Source organism: Leucopleurus acutus (genome assembly GCF_964270905.1).
Source record: "Leucopleurus acutus genome assembly, chromosome: 9".
Classification (NCBI taxonomy): domain Eukaryota; kingdom Metazoa; phylum Chordata; class Mammalia; order Artiodactyla; family Delphinidae; genus Leucopleurus; species Leucopleurus acutus.
Window position 1 is genome coordinate 81594175 of NC_139144.1, and position 17887 is coordinate 81612061.

Consider the following 17887-nt stretch of genomic DNA (forward strand, 5'->3'; position numbering starts at 1 on the left):
TATTCTCCTTACTTTCTATTATCAGCTAAATGAAGATTACCAGCAAAACGGTTCTCGGTTTCCCTGAATGATCCTTTAATCTTTTCCTACAAGGCTCATTTTCTAATCTCAACTTTTTTTTTTTTTTTTTTGTGGTACACGGGCCTCTCACTGTTGTGGCCTCTCTCATTGTGGAGCACAGGCTCCGGACGCGCAGGCTCAGCGGCCATGGCTCACAGGCCCAGCCACTCCGCAGCATGTGGGATCTTCCCGGACTGGGGCACGAACCCGTGTCCCCTGCATCGGCAGGCGGACTCAACCACTGTGCCACCGGGGAAGCCCTCTACTTATTTTTATGAGTCTACTCTAAGACTTTTATTAGCTACCCAGTTAACATTAAACGTCATACGTTAATGATGAAAGAGATGAATTTATTTATAATACTTTAGGGAAATTTCATATTTCCTTACACATAAGCTACCAAAAGACCATCCTGGAAAATTGCAGTTAATTAAATGAATTAGCTACTAATGAGATTTAAACAAACAAACAAAGCTACTGATGCAATTTAAATAACTTGAAGAAATGTTACTTAAAGCTCACTAATAATCATTACACCCTCAAAGTGTTACTTTGACATACAAATATGAACAAGATGGTGTCAGATGCTACCCAAGATCGTGTTTTCCAGGAGTTGGCTACTAAAGCTTATGCTGGGCACACGTGGCCCATATTTGAAGAATAGAGAACTTACAACCAACAGGATCAATGCTTCTCGAAAGACTTGATGATAAGACACCATTTTGGCAGAATCCCACATAACTACCACCACACCTCCACCACTACCCACCAAATTTCCACTTTCCCATTCCCAAGACATATAGAATCCCACAACCATGAACATGATCAGATTTGAGGACTTGCAGAGGGCAGGGTGGTATTATTATGACATATCACTTTGCTGAGAATGATACTGTGATTTATAAGAAATATATGTAGAACCAAAACTGAAGTGGAGTCACTTATGTTGGGGACAAAAAGGAGCTGGCGACACAGGTGCATTAAAGAAAAGCAAAGGTTAACCTTACCTAATATCAGTTGGGAGATTTTACAGCTCTTCTCAGAAATCAGCAGAGGACACCAGCAATCTGCCAAGGTCAAAAGTCAGTTCACACCACCTCTGGACTTTTTTGTTCCCCTAAGTCAGCTACCCTGATTCAAAAAGAAAGAAGACCATCATGCAACCGGTCAGCTGAAAAAGACAAATAATTTCCGCATTTACCCCATAAAAACCCTTTAGCCTATAAACAGCTGGGAACTCACTGCTCCCATAGCCTTGAGTTTCCCAGCTTGTCGGTCAAAACCCTTGCCATAAACTCATCTTTGGCTTTGTTTTACTTGGTGTGCAGAGTTTGGTTTTTCACATATATATCTGGCCATTCAGATGACCAAAATATATTTCTCATATGTATTTTGTCTTCCTCCATGGTTCCTGGCTCACAGCTCCCCAAACCTTTGGAATTTCCTGAGTGAGTGACAAGAACAATGGCAGCATCTTTTGTTATAATATTTGGTCTCTTGTCCTCAGTTTCTGGAAGCACTTTAGAGTCATAAAGGTGAAATGGGTGTCTTGTTATATATAACAAGCCCTCTATCACTACTGGATTTATGTTAGGGAGATGATTTTGGGATAGCACATAAGGATGGGGGCTGGTTGCCAGGGGAACCAAATATTCTTTCAAGGAGCAGTATTAGGCCTGGCTTAATTGAGAACCACTGATTTGATACTATTTTAAATTTCCGAAGTTAGTCCCACTTTCTTATATCTCCTCTACCAATTCCTCTACCAAGGAAATAAAACCAAACAAATTTATTTAAATATAGTCAAGCCAAAGATGACAAAGAATATTTTCTAAGCAGGGAAAGAAATTGAAATAAATGATTGACCAAATCATCAAAAAATTTATTTTTTTCAAAGGTGTTGCTAAACTCAAGCAGTCCCTCTAGTGCCTGGAGTTGGGGGCACCACTAAAGGGACGGCAAGGCTCAGAATTCCTTAAGAAGTCAATTCTGAAGGTGATGAACAAGAACAGAGTAAGAAACTTTTGCTTAAGAAGTCAAATGTGCACTCAAAGTATTTCCTGTGTCCTTGTCAGTGTGTTTTCTTAGAATTCACTGTGTTCACACCAGAATGAAAAGAGAGGATGGCATCCAAAACCCACACAAATCAGCTTCCCAGCCCAAGGTGGGCTCGAGTCGCAGCCCCCAGCAATGGGCGTGGATGTGAAGTTGGAGAAGAGCTCTTCCTGGCATATCAAGTCCTCTCTTTCTTTGGAAGAAAATAGCACACTTTGGCCATAATAGGAGAGATTGACAAACCTATTTTAAAGGATGTTTACTGAAGTGTTCCTATTGTATTAAAGCTATGCCTTTTAGTATAATAAAAGGAGTAAAATTTTTAATCTCCTCCTAAACGCCTTCTCAAAAATAACTCGAGAGATAAGAAAAGTTTTGTTAACTTCTTCTGCACCAGTAGAGGAGATTACTCTCTTGTCTCTTCCCACAAGAGACATCAGGGTCTTAAGGGTATGATTCACTGTGAGATTAATTTCCCATCTCTTCGGTTACAGTTTGCATCTCCCAACTGGGAGGAACGTTTCGATTTTTGGTAAACATTTTTAAAAAATCAGTTCATGTTTTGCCAAGTTTGTATGGATTACCCAATTAGTACTCAATATAATCATTATCTGGAAGCTGCTTTTGGGATAATCATCAATTAAATAGTTATTTTATTTTAATGAAGAGAGAAAAAACATTTTCCTAAGGAAGAATGTTTTTAAATTAATTGATGTGTTCTCCAAGTTGTAAGACGTTAGCATTCACATCTTGCCTCTGCTTTACAGCTAGACATCTCTTTTATCGTTAAGAGAAGGAAATTATGACTAGCACTCAACAGTAGGAATATCACCTGGAAAAAATGAGTCTTTATCTCATTAAGGCTTTCAGAATGACTTCTGAGATGATGATAAATTATTTTACATTCCAGGAAAAGGAGAGACAACTGTAACTATAGTTACCAAGCGTATCAGGGGCCCCTGCTTTCCAGAATAGCCTCCAGACTAAGTATTTATTCAAGTGAGTTGTCATGTAAACACACTGAGAGGCAGGAGGTTAGAGAAGGCTTTAAATGCACCTGTCACAAACATTTTAATATGCAACATTTCTTATCTTCACTTTTTTTTCCATAAAATACTATGTACTTTAGAAACGTTTTTTAAGAGATAGCCTCCCTTGAGTTGCCTAGGACAAAAACCATTAGATGGTCTTTGTTCTGGTACAACAGGTATTTATTTTCTAGACTTCACATGTCCAGGATGTAATGCTCATAGATGGCCTTGACTTGCTTAATACTTTTAACTGGAAAGAAGGAATTTCCTGTTGTTTTAGAAGACAGGAAGTAGAATGTCCAGCTCCCCTTGCCTCTAGAAAACACTCTCTGTACTTACTTCATGGGGATATAAAATTCCAGTGCTCTAGGTAACTTCTGAAATTAGAGATGTCTTTTCCCTGGGGCTGTGCTATAGGCTGTATTATTTATTCTACATATTGATACTCAATATATATTTGGCTTCTTCAGAGCATATAAGAACACAGGATCTAAAATCAGGTACCTGGATCTGAACACTAGATACTTCACTTACTAGATATATGAACATGACCAAGTTACTTAATCTCTTCAAACTCTATTTCCCCATCTGTAAAAAGGAGAAAATAGTAGTGTCTTCCTCTTAGGTCGGTTTTGAAGATTAAATGAGGTAACTCTCCAAGGCTTAGAATCTTCCAAGATTTCTCTACCAGTGTTAAGAAAAGAGAGGATAATCTTTCTCATTCTTCCAAGAGAATCAACAGGAAACTATTCTTTAAACACACACACACACACCTCTCCAAAGGAGAGGAGTGAAATTCAGAGTCAATATAATACCGAAGAAACTATTTCCCTAAAAAAAAAAAAAAAGTACAAAGTCCCTAAGCTACAAAGAAAATAGCCTGGGCTTCCCTGGTGGCGCAGTGGTTGAGAGTCCACCTGCTGATGCAGGGGACACGGGTTCGTGCCCCGGTCCGGGAAGATCCCACATGTCGCGGAGCGGCTGGGCCCGTGAGCCATGGCTGCTGAGCCTGCACGTCCGGAGCCTGTGCTCCGCAACAGGAGAGGCAACAACAGTGAGAGGCCTACGTACCGCAAAAAAAAAAAGGAATAGCCTGATATTACTATGCACAGTGGCATGAGTTTACTTTTGTTCATCTATTTGAGATATCTGGATTAAAGTCCTAACCTCAGGCTTTTCATCCTGGTAGGGTTTTAACTCCGTTTAGAGAACTTCAGTTATCCCTAGTGCCTTAACCAGAGTTGATGGGAACCAAGGAATATGCCTAGGGCTGCCCATGATCCTCTTCCAGGAGCCAATAGAAGTCTTAGTATAAAGGAAGAGTCTTGATTTTCTAGCCAAATTAGAATTATCTTACTGTTATTAGATGTAATAAATTTCAGTTCTTTTTAGATTTTCTAGGTATAAATAATAGCACTGTACATTATGATAATGCAGATGCTTCTTATCTAATATTTATTCATGACACATTCTTAGAGGGAGCAATTTTATATGTATACTTTAATTACTAATGTTGTTAAAAAATAAAGGTTCAAATATTGGTCAAAAATATTTTTGGGGGGGCTTCCCTGGTGGCACAGTGGTTAAGAATTCGCCTGCCAATGAAGGGGGACACGGGTTCCATCCCTGGTCTGGGAAGATCCCACATGCCGCGGAGCAACTAAACCCGTGCGCCACAACTACTGAGCCTGCACTCTAGAGCTCGTGAGCCACAACTACTGAAGCCTGTGGGCCACAGCTACTGAGCCTGCACTCTAGAGCCCATGTTCCGCAACAAAAGAAGCCACCACAATGCGAAGCGCCCCCCCACAGCTCACCACAACTAGAGAAAGCCTGCACGCAGCAACAAAGACCCAACATAACCAAAAATAAATAAATAAAATAAATTTTTTTTGAAAATGACCATTAGTGTAATAGAAATGGAATGTAGATTTCAAATCACAAAAAAAAGAGTAATAAAATAATTTTATTCAATCAAGCAAAAGTCAGGGCAAAAAAAAACAAGAAGAAGAATATAATGAAGACAGCATAGTAGGAATTAAATAAGACTTCCGCTTCTGGACTTGACAGAACGAGTGGTACAAGTATCGTTCCCTCTCACACTGTAAACAACTATTAAACTGGACAAAATATATGAGGTAACCATTGTCAGGGACTGAACAATAGGCAGCACAGGACTGTGATTCTCCGAGGAGGAAAACACACATGGTGAGCCTCATGATAGCCCTGGATTCTGCTTAGAGGTCACTTTTCTACCTTGGCTCAAGGAGGTGGACTCTAAGAGGAGTGACGGGCATTGAGGAGGCAGAGATTGAAGTTGCAAGTTGCTGAAGGGGTTGGCACTTAGAGAGAAGCTTCCAGAGCTCTACTGGTGGAGGACAGGCGGAAGTCTGCATAGAGATTGAAGGTGGGTCATTGGGCTAGGCTGAATATGCACAAGATCAGACTTCGGGAAACTTAGCAGAGATCGTCTGCTAAGTTTGGGGCTAACTTTTGGTTCAGCAAATTCTGAAAAGGCATTTTCCAAGTGGTTAACATTCATCTGAAGTTGAGCACAGGGGAGTTATTATTAAAAATTATCTTCATCCAACCTCATCAGAAAATGTAAATAAACATAGACGCTACTAGATGGAGAAACTAAATGAGAATGCAGTTAAATTGGCAAAATAACCCAGAGTGCACAACAATCAGGTCCAAGTGTAATATTACATGTGAAGAGCTTCAGTGAGTTTCTTTAAACTTGTTTCAAGATTCACCTCCTAGTAAGTCATATTCAAATTATAGATCTCAAGTTTAGATATCTGTAGCTAATCAATATCCTAGCACATTTGCGACTCATTTCTCATTTGCGTGGGTCAGTTCTGTTCTTAATTTTGCTGGACTATCAGAGCAAGAAAAACCAGAGACCAATACTTATGAGCCCTGGTTTCCTCACATGTAAACTATTGGCAGATATCTGTGGGATCCAAACACAAAAGCTACTGCATAAATACTTTTTGATTATTTAGACTTATACTGCCAAAGGGGGCTACAAATTGCATACAGACCATAGTTTTATTATATTTTCCTAATTAACTCATTCAACAAATTGTTTTTTAGTATTAATATATGGCAGGTATTGTTGGGCACAGGAATTAAACAGTGAATAAACCTAACAAAAATCTTAGCCTTATGGAGCTTATAGATAATCGTAGTGTAAATAAGTAAACATGACCTAGAGGATTGAGTTGGCTTATTTTCTTTTTTTCCTGGCTGATATTTTTAGGAGTAAGTTACCCTGGTTATTTTTTTCATGCTTTGGCTTTATTCCTTATCTTAACAATTTAGGCTGCTTATTTAAAAAAATTACATTTGATTTATTCATAATAGCCAAGTATCAATAAATAGTTTTAAACATGTATAATATACTTAAAAATTTGTACATACTGAGAATTTATTCTGAATTTAACTCAAAATGGATAAAAGTATCTCACCTGTTCATCACAGTTTTATTAGAGCAGGTTTTATTTTTTTGATTTTGTTTATACATATATTTAAATTTTTCTACAATGATTGTATGGTGCTTTCTGTTAGAAAAAGACATTATTTTTAAGTCTTTAAATATAGTTCCTTATACTGTCTATAAAAAATTAGGTCATGAATAAATAAACATAAAACTTGCTTTTAAAAAAAATAATTTTTGAACCTAGAAGTCTACTATAACCTAAGCAAATAACTATATTTATATATTTATATTTATAACTTTGCTTAGCTATAACCTAAGCAAATTCTGAAATTTGTTGAGGCCTCTTTGGCTGAAAAATTAGGACATTTCTTAAAGCAACAGACTGGAGAAAAACATTTTTGTGAAATATACCCTGGATAAACAAGGTTTAACTTAGTCTTTTCTGATGTGCGCTGCAATATATTTTTATATGAAGGAACACTAATCTGTATAAAACAAGTTTTCTGTTGCATAAATAGAAATGCCATTACATCAGTGACAACTGTCCTGAGTTTTAAGAATTGCCCTGGGGGCTTCCCTGGTGGTGCAGTGGTTAAGAATCTGCCTGCCAATGCGGAGGACACGGGTTCATGCCCTGATCCGGGAGGATCCCACATGCCGTGGAGCGGCTGGGCCCGTGCGCCACAACTACTGAGCCTGTGCTCCGCAACAAGAGAGGCCACTGCAGTGAGAAGCCCACGCACCGCAACGAAGAGTGGCCCCTGCTCGCCACAACTAGAGAAAGCCCGTGTGTACCAATGAAGACCCAGTGCAGCCCAAAATAAATAAATAAAATAAATAAATTAAAAAAAAAAAAAAAGAATTGCCCTGAATGAATAGTGAAATCCTCCACTGTTAACACTCTCCTGAAAGGGACTGCTAAGGAATTTTTCTTTTTTGGGGGGGGCTGCACTGGGTCTTCGTTGCTGCTGTGTGCGGGCTTTCTCTAGTTGCGGCAGTGGGGGTTACTCTTCATTGCGGTGAGCAGGCTCCTCATTGTGGTGGCTTCTCCTGTTGCAGAGCACGGGCTCTAGGCGTGAGGGCCTCAGCAGTTGCAGCGTGCAGGCACAGCAGTTCTGGTTCACAGGTTCCAGAGCGCAGGCTCAGTAGTTGTGGCGCATGGGCTTAGTTGCTCCACACCATGAGGGATCTCCCAGACCAGGGCTCAAACCCATGTCCCCTGCATTGACAGGTGGACTCTTAACCTGGAATATTACTCAGCCATAAAAAAGAATGAAATAATGCCATTTGTAGCAGTATGGATGGACCTAGAGATGATCATACTAAGCGAAGTCAGAAAGAGAAAGACAAATACCATATGATATCACTTATATGTGGAATCTAAAATATGACACAAATGAACATATCTACAAAACAGAAACAGACTCACAGACATAGAGAACAGACTTGTGGTTGCCAAGGGGGAGAGGGGTGGGGAAGGGAAGGATTAGGAGTTGGAGATTAGCAGATGCAAACTAGTCAAAAATACTGAATCACTATGCTGTACACCTGAAACTAATATTGTAAATCAACTATACTTCAATTTAAAAAAATCAAACATAGAGTGTGTTCTCCATGGATTTTGTGTTCAAAAAATATTTTCTGAACACCTATATGTCTGGGCACTGTGGTTGGCGCTTGGAATTTGAAAGGAAATAAGATAGACAAGATCCTTGTCCTCTGGGAGATAGATTAAGAATAAATTATGTACATATTTTGATAAGTGTTTTAGAGGAGATAAATGGAAAGCTGAGCAAGATGGATAATTTAGGCCAAAACTCTCCTCTGGTATAAAGAAACATCAACATAACATTTCACCAAGGAGTACAAGTCAAGGTGGACTTGCACTTCCAATGTGTCATCGTGGTGCTAGTGTAGGGTGAATCGTGCCCCTTCCCCAAAACTGGTATGTTGATGTCCCAATCCCAGTATCTGTGAATGTGACTTTATTTGGAAGTGGTGTCTTTGCAGATGTGATGAAGTTAAAATGTGGAAATAATGGACTAACATGGGTCCTAATCCAACGACGAGTATTCTTCTTAGAAAAGGAAAAATTGGACAAAAACACACACAGAGGAGAAAGTCATGTCAAAATGGAGGCAGAGATGGGAGTTATGTACCCACAAGGCAAGGAACACCAAGGATTGCTGGCAACCACCAGAAGCAGAGAGGAGTGTGGAACATACACTCTCTAAGAGCCTCCAGAAGAAACCAACCAAGGTGACACTTTGACTTTGGACTTCTGGCTTCCTCAACTATGAGAGAATACATTTTGTTTGAAGCCACCCTGCTTGTAGTACTTTATTATGGCAGGACCAGGAAACCAAAATAGGTGCCAATGGCTTTATACAAGGGATGACCACATAGGATGTTTTCTCGATTGTACTGTGCAGAATATCATTTTCAAAAGAGAGAACAAAAAATCAACAAAAAGGAAAGATTGATTTATATTGGGAAGACCAAAACTAGCTAAGAGTCCCTTCAGTTCTTGAAATTCTCTGATTCTTAAACCAGAAAAATTGTGTAGTCGAGCAATTATCCACTCAATTAGTCCTCACGAGATCAACTTACTAACACAGGAACCCACTGAAATGGGGCATGCTAGCCTCGCAGTCTGAGTTGGGATGGCTTCACTTGTGCTCCTTGGTGAAATATTATATTGATGTTTCTTTATACCAAAGGTGAGTTTTGGCCTAAGTTATCCATCCTGCCTATCAAAATCAACAAAACCACACGTGTTGCGTAAACATGACTTTAGTGTTCATATAATTGTGTTTTTTCAGAGTTTAAATACTTAAAATCCTTTAAACCAGGGAAACCTTCGTTTCTCTTCTGGGATACATATATTTCCAGTGTAAATTTTTTAAACAAAGAAAAATAGCATAAATCTTTTCAAAAACTATAATTTAAACTTGAACCAAATAAAAGCGATTTGGTATCTTCTTGGAGAGACATGCTCCTACGAAGCAGAAAAGGAAAAATAGAAATAGTTTTAAAACAAAGAACTTGATTTGTTTAAGACAAACATAAAGCAAAACAGAAAAGGTAGTGCCCCCAACCAAACACCACAGAAAATGTCAGCATAACAGAAAATGTCAAAAGAGAAAAAAATCTAACCTTTTTTAAATCCCATTCATTTCCCACAGACTTTAAGAATCTTTCCTTTTTAAATAAAAATTTTCTTCCTTTTTCTTATTGCAGGAAAGGATATAAATCAATCTGGCACTGCCCTATAAAACTCAGACTTATACTAAACAGAAGCAACAAAAGTGTGAACTGATCTTCCCTTTCCTGGTGCTGCCTTTCCTTCAAGGGCCTTAGCGCATCAATAACAGAGACCACTTAACAGTCCAAGGTCATGCAATAGAGAACAGAATGAGCCTTAAGTTTAAGTCCACCCTTCCCTTTGCCCAGGGCGATAGAGCAGTGTGGAAGGGCTGCCATTTGTACAGCCCCAGGGGTGCCCTTCCTATCACATAATCTAGTTTGCAGTCTATCAGCAGAACGGTTCAGAGCTAAGCTCTCCAGGGAATAGGTGGGAGCCTGTGTGGCTTCATTACTTATTAACCATGTACCTTGGCAAGTTTTAATAGTTAACCTCCTAAGCCTCAAATTCCTCATCTATTGAACAAGATAATAATATTCCCTCTTTCATAGGGTTGTCAAAGGGCATAAAATAATGCAAATACCTGGCATTATAAGAAGGAACTCAACAAATCACTTATGTATTGTTAATATATATAAGCTTAGGAGATGGAAAGTGAGAAAAGGTTAAACCTCCCTTCTGGGTCTCTCCTCTACAAGTATGTTCATATATTTGTTCCCACCCCACTTCCTGACATTCTCATCTATTTTGTCCTCACAACACTTAATTAAACAGCTAAAACAAAACAAAAGAACCCAAAAAACACAGCTAAAGCTCCAGTTATGAAAGTGATATATGCCCTTGATAGAAGACAGCTGTTGCCTAAGCTACTTATGCTGATAGAGATTCAGCTTCCAATTTCCAACAAGCCTTAAGAGGCATTCAAGCTTCTGCATTGATGTTCTATCAGTGGCCTGGAGAAGCGACCAACACGAGTGAGGAGAGAGTGAGTTAAAGACACACGTAAGCTGGAGGCTTCATGTATGCTCACCAATAGATAAACATTTGGGGAGTTAGTAACCATTTGAGTGTCCTGTCTGCCAAGACTGTGGTGATTTTTGACCAAAGAACCAAAAGTCTCAGGCAGTCTGCTGGTCCCTCAACCACTAAGCCTAAAGATGTGCACTGAATTGCAGCTACGTTAAATGTATCTCTTTACCCATGAACCAACACAAAAGAAGCAGGCTGATTCTGGGTACCTCCCTTAAATGCCAGCTGGTGTGTCAACAAGCTTGGAATGGAGCTGTTGAGCCAAGTATCAGTTTTCCTCAACAAATAGTCCTCTGGATATGTGCTCCATTAGATCTATGTGAAGGGATCAACTATGAAAGAGTTTGCTACATCACCATGTTATCAGTGTCGTCAGCATCATTGCTAATTACTTGAGTGCCCCCAAAAGTAGAGTTTGAGACAAAGACTTGGGTAATTTTTGTTTGGGAGGTGATGCCAGGGAGGCAGAGTAAGCAGTAAGGAGAGTAAGACAGAGCAGGGAAAAAACCTGGTAAAATAGGTATTGTACAGCTGGTTATTGCTGTGAGCAACTGGGATTTAACCTCATTGGGAACCCTTGGCAAACCACCTAGAACGCACCACAGGATTCGTATTTAAAATCACAGCCCAGCTGACATCACCAAGAGACAGATGGAGATGGGAGAGTGGGGAGATGGAGAGCAAGTTCTCCTGTGAAGTCAGATTATCAAAGGGAATGAGCTGGGCGGAGAGGAGGTGGTAGCCTCAAAAGCAGTGCTTGAAATTGAGATTATAGACAGTTTCACTGTAGTTCTTATGTTAGCTCCCTTATTGTAGGAGAGCTTCTTCTCTCCTGGTGAGAAAAGGAAGCTCAGAGTAACTACTGCCCCTCTCTGTGCCTTAACTCACTCTACCCCTGAGCAGGTGAATGGTTTATATGAATGTAAATTTGGAGGAATAACCCATGCTTCACTCAGCTCCACCCTTTTTCCTTTTGGAAGTACCTCCTTCCAGAGAGTACCAGCTCTCCCGTGCCCTCATACTGTAAGGATGCAGGGCTACCTCTGTCATGGGAGGGAGGGGAAGAAGAAAGGCCCGCTCCTGCCCAGTGCTGCTAGGGACAACATGCTTCCTAATTCTTGGGTTCAAAATTGGAAGTTCACTTGGCTTACGAACCTAAAATTCCCATGGAAGATGGGAAAGGGAATTGCTGCTGAGAATTTGAAACCCCAAGCTGATCCTACTCTAGGATATATGCCTCTTCCAGGTGGTAGAATCTTCAGCTTAAAAAAAAAAATTGGGGGGCTTCCCTGGTGGCGCAGTGGTTGAGAGTCTGCCTGCCGATGCAGGGGACACGGGTTCGTGCCCCAGTCCGGGAAGATCCCACATGCGGCGGAGCAGCTGGGCCCGTGAGCCATGGCCGCTGAGCCTGCGTGTCCAGAGCCTGTGCTCCGCAGCAGGAGAGGCCACAAGAGTGAGAGGCCCGCGTACCGCAAAAAAAAAAAAAAAAAAAAAAAATTTTTTTTTTTTGATTAAGAAGAACAAGTCTAAGAGTCACGTGTGAAGCTAGAACCCAAATAGGAAAGAGCCTTCTTCTCATAGAGGCTAATCTAAAGGGATAAACAGGACTGTTTTGAAGCCAAGAGTGGAAGAGGGTGTGCTATCAAAATAATCATAAACTCATCACTTAGGATCTAGTATGCTTGCAGGGAATACTAAAAAGAACATGGTTTTGGAGTAAAACAAAGCCATTTGCTTGTAAGCTTCTTTAAACTTTATTTTCTCATCTATAAAATGGGGCACTAACACCAAACTTGCCAGGATATTATGAAGATTAGAAATGTGTGTGTAAATGTATGACAGCATCTTACGTTTACAAGGTAATCACATAATAAATGGAATCTAGAAGAAGATGTCTCATTATAAAATGAGAAAAGTGATAGAGATGGACTGAAAATGACTGTGCCATGATTTAAACCTATGCCAAGAAAAGGAAGTACAGGAAACTTGCCTCAGTTGGATATAGTTTGCTTTCCCCAATTATTCATAACATAAGGAGGTTTAGTTCTATCCTAGAGACACGAGCCAGCCTCACATGGGCAATGTGGGGAAAGTGGGCCTCCTGAAAGAGAGGAAGCTGGTGACTGTGGACCTCAACAGATGTCTCAAGGAGTTAACCTGAGTCCTCAGGTTATAGCAGATCTGAGAATATACCTAGCATCAGTTTAAAATCTAAATATGACAAAATACGAACTCTGTCTAAACATTTCATTTTTGTTTTCTGAATCCTTATTAACAGATACCCCTAACTTAGACTCCACTGAAAAAATATTCACGAGCCTATAAACGTCTTTTGAAATGTACTCCGCTAAATCAAAATATGTTTAAGCAAATCTATTCCAATCTTTGGTAATTCCCACATACTAATATTTCTCTATTTTAAATAATTTAAATTAGAAATTTCACTAACATACTGAGATTAAATGTTAATCAATATGGTAACCGTGTGTAAAATGAATTTTGTCATAAAAACAAAAATATTTATTCGTTCACTAAATATTGACTGCATGCCGAATAAGTGTAACTGATCTTGGCACCAAAGATACAGCATGCATGCCCTTCTTTTGGTTTCTCCTTGATGCTACAAAGATTCAGCTGCAAACCAATTTGTTCAACTGTAATTCAAAAATGGTGAATCAGGGCTTCCCTTGTGGCGCAGTGGTTGAGAGTCCGCCTGCCGATGCAGGGGACACGGGTTCATGCCCCGGTCCGGGAAGATCCCACATGCGGCGGAGCAGCTGGGCCCGTGAGCCATGGCCGCTGAGCCTGCGCGTCCGGAGCCTGTGCTCCGCAACGGGAGATGCCACAACAGTGAGAGGCCCGCGTACCGCAAAAAAAAAAAAAAAAAAAAAAAATGGTGAATCAATCAAAGGGTGATTGGAGAATTGTGGCAGGTTTTGGAGTCCCATCAAGGAGACAGTCTGGTGTAACAAACAAAGGATGGACTCTCCTTCAGAGACTTAGACCCTAACTAACAGTTCCACATTTTAGGTTTTTTGGTAAGTTACGTACTGACTCTGTACCTCAGTCTTGGTCTGAAAGATGGATAGAATAAGCATCAGAGAAAATTTGTACAAAAAATAATTTTAACTAGATTGCAAAAGCAACCAATTATGAAAAAATTAACTAGTGAATGTGTTCGTCTCATGCCTTAAAGAAGACTTACGCTATGAAGATAATTGATTTAATTCACATTATCCGCATCTGCCGTTTAACACTTCAAAAGGCTTCTTCCTACTTTTGATGTTTTCTTGCCAAAGCATGTTTTTTTTCCAACCCTACTGCTATTATCTGGATGGCAGACATTTCTTTCCTACCAAACTAGAGAGAAAAATTCACTAGATTCATTTAGTTTTTCTCTAGGTATCTCTAAAAGTTACTAAAGTAAACTTTATCTCCACATTTATTTTAATTAATCCCTATTCAAGGATTTTCTCTGAGAACACAACCACAGCTTTTCCCAAGGATACCATCATTGACTGTCTGTCAGTTACAAAGCAAACCCTTTCGAGTTTGCTCAGGCTGCACACTTATATAACCATTTCATTCCAAGGATCACTGAGACCTTTGCTGGCATACACACCACTAAGCAAACACAACGTATGGAAATTCAGATTGACCCAAAAGATAAATGGAGAATATTTTTCTTTACAAAAGGAATTGCTATAGGCTTTGTTCTGCCTATGCTGATGCATATCATCAAACACATTTTAAAAACATTATTAAATGCTACCTGTAAGTCCACTCTGTCAGGTGCAGTGGAGAATGACTGACTGCCCCCAAGGAATTTACAATTAGAGCGGGGTAGAGCTATGTAAAAAACTAACTGTATCTCAAAAACTTTAAATCAATTAGAAATAAGGGTTCAACCAACATATTGTAAATGTGGAAAAAAGAGAATAATACATTCTGATTGAAATATTACTGAAGATTTAGTAATTATCATATCATAAGCATTAACATATCAGAAACATTCTGATAAACTGGTGCAACAGACTGTCTTGGTGGCCTGCTCGTATCTCCTACCATCCCTTTTACTGGTTTGGTTGATGTACCCAAACCCTAGTCGCTGTAGGGTGCTTCAGCTAACAGTTCACACCGCCAATCCTCCGTGGAGGCGTGCCTGTGGATGACTGAAGCTACCTTTTCTTGTTTGTTTTATTTTATTTTAACATCTTTATTGGAGTATAATTGCTTTACAATGGTGTGTTAGTTCCTGCTTTATAACAAAGTGAATATACATATACATATACACATATCCCCATATCTCCTCCCTCTTGCGACTCCCTCCCACCCTCCCTATCCCACCCCTCTAGGTGGTCACAAAACACCAAGCTGATCTCCCTGTACTATGTGGTTGCTTCCCACTAGCAATCTATTTTACATTTCATAGTGTAAAGATGTCCATGCCACTGTCTCACTTCGTCCCAGCTTACCCTTCCCCCTCCTCGTGTCCTCAAGTCCATTCTCTACATCTGCATCATTATTCCTGTCCTGCCCCTAGGTTCTTCAGAACCACTTTTTTTTTTTTTTTTAGATTCTATATATATGTGTTACCATACGGTATTTGTTTTTCTCTTTCTGACTTACTTCACTCTGTATGACAGTCTCTAGGTCCATCCACCTCACTACAAGTAACTCAATTTTGTTTCTTTATATGGCTCAGTAATATTCCATTGTATATATGTGCCGCATCTGCTTTATCCATTCATCTGTTGATGGACACTTAGGTTGCTTCCATGTATTGTAAACAGAGCTGCAATGAACATTGCGGTACATGACTTTTTTTGAATTATGGTTTTCTCAGGGCATATGCCTAGTAGTGGGATTTCTGGGTCGTATGGTAGTTCTATTTGTAGTTTGTTAAGGAACCTCCATACTGTTCTCCATAGTGGCTGTATCAATTTACACTCCCACCAACAGTGCAAGAGGGTTCCCTTTTCTCCACACCCTCTCCAGCATTTACTGTTTGTAGATTTTTTGACAATGGCCATTCTGACTGGTGTAAGGTGATACCTCATTGTGGTTTTGATTTGCATTTCTCTAATGACTAGTGATGTTGAACATCTTTTCATGTGTTTGTTGGCAATCTGTATATCTTCTTTGGAGAAATGTCTACTTAGGTCTTCTGACCATTTTTGGATTGGGTTGTTTGTTCTTTTGATATTGAGCTGCATGAGCTGCTTCTATATTTTGGAGATTAATCCTTTATCAGTTGCTTTGTTTGCAAATATTTTCTCCCACTCTGAAGGTTGTCTTTTCGTCTTGTTTATGGTTTCCATTGCTGTGCAAAAGCTTTTAAGCTTCATTAGGTCCCATTTGTTTGTTTTTATCTCCAGTACTCTAGGAGGTGGGCCAAAAAGGATCTTGCTGTGATTTATGTCATAGAGTGTTCTGCCTATGTTTTCTTCTAAGAGTTTTAGAGTGTCTGGCCTTACATTTAGGTCTTTAATCCATTTGGAGTTTATTTTTGTGTATGGTGTTAGGGAGTATTCTAATTTCATTCTTTTACATGTAGCTGTCCAGTTTCCCAGCACCACTTATTGAAGAGGCTGTCTTTTCTCCATTGTATATTCTTGCTTCCTTTATCAAAGATAAGGTGACCATATGTGTGTGGGTTTATCTCTGGGCTGTCTATCCTGTTCCATTCATCTATATTTCTGTTTTTGTGACAGTACCATACTGTCTTGATTACTGTAGTTTTTTAGTATAGTCTGAAGTCCAGAAGCCTGATTTCTCCAGCTCCATTTTTCTTTCTCAAGATTGCTTTGGCTATTCGGGGTCTTTTGTGTTTCCATATAAATTGTGATATTTTTGTTCTAGTTCTGTGAAAAATGCCATTGTTACTTTGATAGGGATTGCACTGAACCTGTAGATTGCTTGGGTAGTATAGTCATTTTCACAATGTTGATTCTTCTGATTCAAGAACATGGTGTATCTCTCCATCTGTTTGTAACATCTTTAATTTCTTTCATCAGTGTCTTATAGTTTCCTGCATGCAGGTCTTTTGTCTCCTTAGGTAGGTTTATTCCTAGGTATTTTATTCTTTTTGTTGCAATGGTAAATGGGAGTGTTTCTTTAATTTCTCTTTCAGATTCTTCATCATTAGTGTATAGGAATGCCAGAGATTTCTGTGTATTACTTTTGTATCCTGCTACTTTACCAAATTCATTGATTAGCTCTAGAAGTTTTCTGGTAGCATCTTTAGGATTCTCTATGTATAGTATCATGTCATCTGCAAACAGTGACAGTATTACTTCTTCGTATCTGATTTGGATTCCTTTTATTTCTTTTTCTTCTCTGATTGCTGTAGCTAAAACTTCCAAAACTATGTTGAATAATAGTGGTGAGAGTGGACAATCTTGTTTTGTTCCGGATCTTAGAGGAAATGGTTTCAGTTTTTCATCACTGAGAATGATGTTGGCTGTGGGTTTATCATATATGGCCTTTATTATGTTAAGGTAAGTTCTCTCTATGACTACTTTCTGGAGGGTTTTTATCATAAATGGGTGTTGAATTTTGTCAAAAGCTTTCTCTGTGTCTATTGAGATGATCATATGTTTTTTCTCCTTCAATTTGTTAATATGGTTTATCACATTGATTGATTTGCATATATTGAAGAATCCTTGCATCCCTGGGATAAATCCCACTTGATCATGTTGTATGATCCTTTTAACGTGCTGCTGGATTCTGTTTGCTAGTATTTTGTTGAGGATTTTTGCATCTATGTTCATCAGTGATATTGGCCTGTAGTTTTCATTTCTGTGACATCTTTGTCTTGTTTTGGTATCAGGGTGATGGTGGCCTCAGAGAATGAGTTTGGGAGTGTTCCTCCCTCTGCTATATTTTGGAAGATTTTGAAAAGGATAGGTGTTAGCTCTTCTCTAAATGTTTGACAGAATTCGCCTCTGAAGCCATCTGGTCCTGGGTTTTTGTTTGTTGGAAGATTCTTAATCACAGTCTCAACTGAAGCTATCTTGACGCCATTTGCCCCATTGCCAATGGCCAATTATTGACTAGACAGGAGTCTAAAAGCCTCTCTTCCTGTCTCAAGGTGGGACAGTGCTTGTGGTGCAATTTACA

At 39.4% G+C, this 17887-nt stretch overlaps 1 protein-coding gene across 1 annotated transcript in view; it reads right to left on the bottom strand.

Annotated features, from left to right (window-relative positions):
- Nucleotides 1-1073: 1073 nt before the first annotated feature.
- The window catches only part of IQUB (IQ motif and ubiquitin domain containing), a 132013-nt gene continuing 115199 nt past the window's right edge, over nucleotides 1074-17887 (bottom strand). The window contains exon 13 of the mRNA XM_082846796.1: nucleotides 1074-1191. Coding sequence (XP_082702922.1) covers nucleotides 1183-1191 — 9 coding nt within the window. The 3' untranslated portion in view covers nucleotides 1074-1182. The remainder of the gene's footprint in view (nucleotides 1192-17887) is intronic.